The following is a 7,053-nucleotide window of genomic DNA, read 5'->3' as shown; positions in this document are numbered from 1 at the left end:
TTATAATTAAAAAAATAATGATTTTAGATATTTTTAATGAAATTACATATAATATTATGATGTAAAATAATTAGTTATATTAATTTTATTTATACTATCAATTCAATTATAAAGATGAATGATTTAATAAGTTGAAATGCAAATTTTAAAAAGTCTTATTGTAATTTAAAATTTTTAAAATTATATCATTATAGGATACTTCGGTTAAAACATATCACTTAATTATTTTTTAATTAAAAATTGGATTTTAAAATAAAAATAAAAATAAAAGATGTAATTAAATCTTATATTTATATAGGTCAAAAGACACCATTTGAGAGAGAATAATACTAGGTCAAAAGACACATTTTGAGAGAGAATAATACTTCTAGACCAAATTGATTATTTAATATATCAATATGAATTTGAAGAGAACCTTTTTGCCATGGCTAGCATATACTTTCGATGCGTCCCAATGTTCTTGAATCTCGTAAAACTATAATATAATAATAGTACCTCCGTCCCCTAATTACAACTGAGTTCATATTTATAGACAATATTTTTGTTGCTTAGAGACAAATTTTATTACTAAAAATAAATATATATTTTTATGACTTTTTAAAAAACGTGAGAGAAGGAAAATAACAAAAATAGGTCCAATAATTTAATAAATATCGTAACAACATATTAATAATTAATTTTATGATTAATAGGTAATAAAAGTTAGTTTAAAAATATTAAAACATTAAGTTCCAAGAAGTAAAAATACTAAAATTAGATCTGCAAAATGATTTTTTATTTTAGAATGTCAAAGTTTTTGTATATTAAATTTACTTTTCCATAAAAATGATCGTTATTAAGCAGACAAGGACATGATAATAATATAATCAAAAGGTTTAAATGTAACTTTATTATTTTAACTGATTTGTAATTTTAATTCCTCTATTTTTTATTTCATAATTTTAGTCATTCTATTTTTTAAAATTAAGACATTATATAAATCTAATAAATCACATATTTTATTTAATAATAATAAATAAATGAATAAATAAATAAATCTAATTTATATGTACAGATAAATCATTGTGTTTATGTTTATGTTTATATTTTCAGTGTCAATATATATATATATATATAAATTAAAATCAAATAATAATAAAAAGCAAATTAATAAAAACTTGTCCTAAAACTTCAACGATTAATTCTACATCAACCATATGTCACTCCCCTATTTATGAAGACCAATTATTGTACTGTATCCGTCACTTAACAAAGTTTGCTTCATCGACTCCATCTTTACCTCATGGAAAACCCAAAGAGTCTCTTCGCTATCCTCTTTCTTTTCTCCTTTTGCTTCGCCGGAACCGTAAAATCTGTAAGACTCTCTCTTAATACCCACTATCCGTTATATTTATGATATTTTTATAACATAATTTGATTATAAATATTTCAATATAGGACGATGATTGTGTGTTCACGGTGTACGTTAGGACCGGGTCGATCATCAAGGGAGGAACGGACTCTATCATCGGACTCAAGCTATACGATGCATCCGGTTACGGCATATACATAAAGGATCTTGAAGCATGGGGCGGGTTAATGGGTCCGGATTATAACTACTACGAACGGGGCAACCTTGACATATTCAGTGGCAAGGGTCCTTGTTTGGACGGACCCGTTTGTGCGGTGAACTTGACTTCAGACGGGTCGGGTCCTCATCACGGGTGGTATTGTAATTACGTGGAGGTTACTTCAACTGGGGTCCACATTCCATGCGCTCAGCAACAGTTCACTATTGAACAGTGGCTGGCTACCGACACATCGCCTTATGAGCTTTCGGCCGTTAGGAACTATTGTTCAAATGATTTGACTCAGGCCCGTTTAAAGACCGTTGATGCCACCAGATCTGGGCCTGATTTCTCTATTTTGGGCTCAGCCGTCCGCGCTTAGAATTATACCCTATATAAGAATATGGTTCTCGGTTGCTACATAATAATGATATTTATCTTGAGTAGTTCATGTTTTTGTGTCGTTATTTTTTGTATTATATGCCTATTGTATCCTCCGTGACCTTGTTTAGGTCGCAAAGTGGAATTAGCCGTCTGGTTCCTCATGTGGAACCCTTATATTTTGTGCTGTTGTTGAATAAAAAACCGGATTCAAGCGTTTTGGACTTTTGGGATTGTCTTTTATGTAAGCGCACAAAAATCCAAAAATGAAAATTGAAAATATTTGGTTCTATTTCACTTTTTAGAGTAAAATGAATAACGGTTGATATTAAATTTAACAATTTTAATTGAAATTATTATAAATATAAATACGTATGATAAATTGTGAAATATAAAGTTTGATAATTTTAATTTCAATATTTTTCTCTTTAAACTTAAAGTGAAGGGAACTAAATTTCAAATGAAAATGAGTGGCTCTAAGTGTTGTTGAGATGTCTAGACATGATGGTTCCAACCATTTGTTTTTAGTGTGTGTGAGAGTTTTATGTATTAGATTTAGCTACATTATTATTTGTATTTATAAGGTTTTAAGTGATACAACGTGATAAACATGCTTGTAATTTATGCAATGATTTCACACAAATATCATAAAAGTGGCCTTGATATGGAGCCGCTCAAATCACGGACCACAAGGGGTGGCTGCATTTCGTTTAGTAGTTATGTGCAGTATATAGTTTTGTTAACTCATTTGACCAAAGTAGCTCTACAAGGGGCCACTAAAGTTGATCAAATTGGTAAATAGTTGATTTATATATTGTACAAAAGTTCAACTTTTGTATGGGAGGACTTCCTTAACGAGTAATTTATAAGGACTTCTATTAATAAATTTTTTAAGTTACCCGTCTCTTAAGGAATCTTCGAGATTCAATTCAAAAAAATAGAGAAGAAGTGCAAAGATCACATTTATGCCAAAGACATAAGAAGAAGAGAGAGAAAATAATGAGAATTGGCTATAGCCTCTGTCAAGTGATATCATGAACAAATGTAATATACACAGTTGAATTCCTTCATGTAAACAATAGGAATCATACAGTTTCTCCCGAAAGAAACAAGAAAAGCAAAAAGAGTTAATGAGACACATACCAAGCACTATTTTCTATTATACATTAACTAATAATTTGTGACTTTAATTCATCTTAGCCTGAAAACAAATAGTGCTTTGTGTTTCCATCTGAAATATTCTGAAGTGAATTTCATTTTTCGGCTCCGAACAATGTACTTTTCTTTTCCAAGGAATTGATCACTTTGTGGTGTGTGTTTACTCCTTTTGTATCTTCATGACTTCATCAATCTTTGATCACTTGTAACTATATATTGTCATGTCATTTATCCACCTCGTTGTTTCCTAAGCTGTACTTGGGCCTCCAACAATGCTTGATTTATTTCCTCATCTCCTGGTGTCTCTTTTAACAACATTTCATAGTCTCCTATTGAAGCTTCCCATCTTCCCAGCTATAATCCATTTTCACAACATATAAACATGACACAAGTCATATAAATAGATAATATCCCAAGCAGTTAAATTATTAACTGTGCTATGAAATATTCACTCAAAATTGCATATATATAAAGAAATGAAAGAAGTTTATGAGGATTGGTATATGACCTTAGCATTACAATCAGCCCTTCTCAACCTTGCTTTTGTGTAAGATGGACGTAAATTAAGGGCAGCAGTGCAATCTTCCACTGCTTTCTCTAATTGACCAAGTTTTGATCTACAAGCAGCTCTGTTACATAGTAAAACCGAGTTATATGGATCATGCTCAAGTCCTTCTCCATATACAATGCAAGCCTCCGAGAATTTTGATGCCTTGAAAAGCTCGTTTCCCCTTGCTCTTGCAGCTGTCACAGCATGAGCTTTTCTCAATACCTTGTTTGCTACCTTGTTGTTAGAGTCTAGCCTAACTGCTTTTTGTGCTGCCTCTAAAGCTTCATCAAATCTGACATTCCATTAAGTAATGAACTAAATACATATATTTTTTTACTTATATTTTGGTCCAAAAAATAAGTAGTACTAATAATTACCTGCCAGCAGCCATATCAACTTGAGCACGTGTGACTAACAAATTGGCACTACCAATTGGTCCAAAAAACTTGGTACACTTGTCAACATCAAAATTAGGACACTTTGACATTACGTTGTCCGCATCTTGATGCCTTCGGAGTTTTATCAAGGCTTCCGCTTGCAATGAAAATATCTTAAAAGGCCAAAATCAATATCATGAATATCAATCAACACGTGATCATTTGAAACTTGAAACATGCATGTGTGTGTTAGGGATATATAAATATTTTGAGGCTAAAATAGATCTATGTTGATGAAATTAAATGAATTGCGATATTGACTATGAAGTATTAGTTAACACAGACACCAGATACACTCGCAAAACAAACAATACAATAATTAATAAAAATAGAAGTGATTGTATGTAATTAGAAATGTTACTTTTGATCATAAATATCTATGCTACATACAGATCCTATAGGGCAATCAATAAGACAATAGTACCTGTGGGGCAGAATCTGCACCAGATGATATAGCTTTGTTAGTGTCAGTAACGAGCATGTTCCAATCTCCTAACCTACGAGCCTCAGTGCACTTATTTAAATGAGATTGAAGAATCTTTACTTTAGCAACCTCATCAGGATCAACCTCTGGTCCTGCTTGTTTATAATGGTAAAGTGCCTTATCTGTTTCTCCTAATCTGTAATCACAAAAAGAAAAAAGAATAGTATGATTATGAGTAAGAAGAGCAAATTAAAAAAAGTGTTGAATACTGCATAATACCTAAAGTGCAAATTTCCTAAACGAAGATGAGCTCTATGGTAATGAGGTTCAATCCGAATGGCTTCCCTGCATTCAAAAACAGCTTCAAGAAGCCTACCAAGAGCAGTTAAAGCAGCACTTCTGTTACTTCTATAAGAAGCCTTTTTAGGATCAATTGCAATAGCTGCATCATACAAAGCTAATGCCTCTGCAAATCTCCCATTCTTATAATCCTCATTCCCCATTATTTTCAATTGCTCTGGATCCATTCTAGTTGATAAAGCCCTGCAAAGTGAACCGTTGGATTGTTCGTTGAAATTGATGGTAGATTTTGCAACATTATGGTTGAAATTATTATCCATTGCAGTACGTGAATAACTATTATTATTATTATTATTATTATCTGCTCCTTGTCTAAGGTTACCTAAATTTCCAAACAACATTACATTGCTAGAAGAAGCTCTAACAAGAGTACTATTTCCTTTGGTTTTATGGTGATCATTAATCATGCTTTCTAGTTCACCAGAAATACCAATTGCTTCTTTTGGCACCCTCCTTCCTTGATTAACATACCCCTGAGTAGTAGCTGAAATTGAAACCTTTGGTAATGTGTCACGTGTCATTGTTGTTACATTGGGGTGTCTCCTTTGGGGATTATTATTATTTGATGAATTTGAGACATTGTGTGAAGGTGCGTCTACGTAAACGACATCTTTAGAGCCACTTCGACGTCGTTTTGGATCGTTTGAGTTGTTTGGTATTGCTATGGGAGAAGAACCTGCAGAGGATGATTTGCGTGACCATATACCGTGTCGTCCAAATACTGATGTTATCAATCCACAACCCGATTTTCTCTCTGGCGAAATGTCTCCCATTTTTTTTTTCTTCTTTTTAATGTAATGTTGCAAAATTAAATTAAATAAACAAATTCTTCCTAACCTAATAAAGACAATAGAATATTTAAATGTAGATAAATATATTTGAATGGCATGACTTTTGAATCCAGGAGATAATGTACTAAGCCTCCTCCTGGAGAGGCTCCCACGACAATATTATTATTTGACTTTATATTTCTCTATCTTAAAATTGTAGAGATGGAGTTTGAAGGGATGACCATAGGAGGAATTAATTAATTAAACTTCACCAGCAAAAAAAAAAAGAAAAAGAAAAAAGAAAGCTGCGATGGCAATTAGTTAGTTGTTTTATTGAAAAACAAACGTTGCAATGGTATGCTTTTGATTTTCTTCTTCTTTGAATTCTCTTTTTCTTTTTTCTTTTAATTATTTTGTTGTTTTTGTTGGATAGTTACAGGAAAACCAACAAACCCGGTCGTTGGCTTAATGAGGATCTCAACATTTTTAGAAATTTTCATTTAGAAAAACAACAAGGACACAAAAAGAGAAGGAACTTAAGCTTCGTACGTTTCCAACCGTTAACATGCCATAGATTATACTTTTTGTTAATTAAATTCAATTATTTATACTTAAAATAAAAGCTTGGTTTTACTTATTTTATCCTTTTGTAGATTTTTTATTATTAAAAGTTAGAAAGTACTAGTATTATTTAGTACTAATATATATGCACTTGGCGTCGTACGGGGTAAAGATTTTGTTAGTAAAAAACATGTATACAAATTAAAATATTGTTAATAATCGACTTAGCTTATGTTGGGTTCTAAATAAATTAATTTTGACTAAAGATGAGTTGAATTTAAAATAATTTATGTTTGAATATGTTTAATTAAAAGTGAATTTAATAATAAATTTTAATGTAAAAATTATGTTTGGACTCTTAAACAACAAATAATAGTTATAAATTAAAATTAATTTTAAAGGCATAATCATTTGTGCTCGACAATATTTTAATATGTCAAAATTAATTTTACACATTTATAATTGATTTTAACTCTTTTAAAATTGAAATCAAATATACACTTATATGGATCATAATATTTTTGCTTATACATAGTTCATATTTTTAATGATATCAATGTAAAATATATGTCTAAAATCTATAGTAATAAATAATTATGTGTGAACAATAAAGTGAACCTTTTAATAAGTTTGCTAAGTGTTTGTTTGGTTTAGCCTTCGAGATGTTCACAAGAATATGATAGGAATTTTTGAAATATTTTTACAACTAAAAAATACATGAAATTGATATATAAAAACACCATCAAATATTTTGATCTAGAGATCTATTTGAGTTGGAATATTTTTGATGATGGTGAAAAGAGTTTGACAGATTAACACTTATAAAATTAAATTATAATTGAAGTGTAGTCTCTTGTGTTTGAAG

At 30.6% G+C, this 7,053-nt stretch overlaps 2 protein-coding genes across 2 annotated transcripts; one reads left to right on the top strand and one right to left on the bottom strand.

Moving 5' to 3' along the window:
• The first annotated feature begins 1,194 nt into the window (after positions 1 to 1,194).
• LOC101497537 (PLAT domain-containing protein 3-like) lies at positions 1,195 to 2,152 on the top strand. The gene is made up of 2 exons (XM_004502379.4): positions 1,195 to 1,354; positions 1,438 to 2,152. The coding sequence occupies exons 1-2, from the start codon at positions 1,283 to 1,285 to the stop codon at positions 1,927 to 1,929; spliced, it is 564 nt and encodes a 187-aa protein (XP_004502436.1). The 5' UTR covers positions 1,195 to 1,282; the 3' UTR covers positions 1,930 to 2,152.
• Positions 2,153 to 2,920: 768 nt separating this feature from the next.
• Positions 2,921 to 6,084, bottom strand: LOC101497205 (inactive TPR repeat-containing thioredoxin TTL3). The gene is made up of 5 exons (XM_004502378.4): positions 4,777 to 6,084; positions 4,498 to 4,693; positions 4,014 to 4,186; positions 3,595 to 3,928; positions 2,921 to 3,440 (listed from the first exon to the last, which is right to left on the bottom strand). The coding sequence occupies exons 1-5, from the start codon at positions 5,628 to 5,630 to the stop codon at positions 3,315 to 3,317; spliced, it is 1,683 nt and encodes a 560-aa protein (XP_004502435.1). The 5' UTR covers positions 5,631 to 6,084; the 3' UTR covers positions 2,921 to 3,314.
• Between the last annotated feature and the right edge of the window lie 969 nt (positions 6,085 to 7,053).

The sequence above is a fragment of the Cicer arietinum genome, chromosome 5, assembly GCF_000331145.2.
Source record: "Cicer arietinum cultivar CDC Frontier isolate Library 1 chromosome 5, Cicar.CDCFrontier_v2.0, whole genome shotgun sequence".
Lineage (NCBI taxonomy): Eukaryota > Viridiplantae > Streptophyta > Magnoliopsida > Fabales > Fabaceae > Cicer > Cicer arietinum.
The sequence above is the reverse complement of the archived record's forward strand: the minus strand, read 5'-3'. Positions and strand labels throughout refer to the sequence as shown.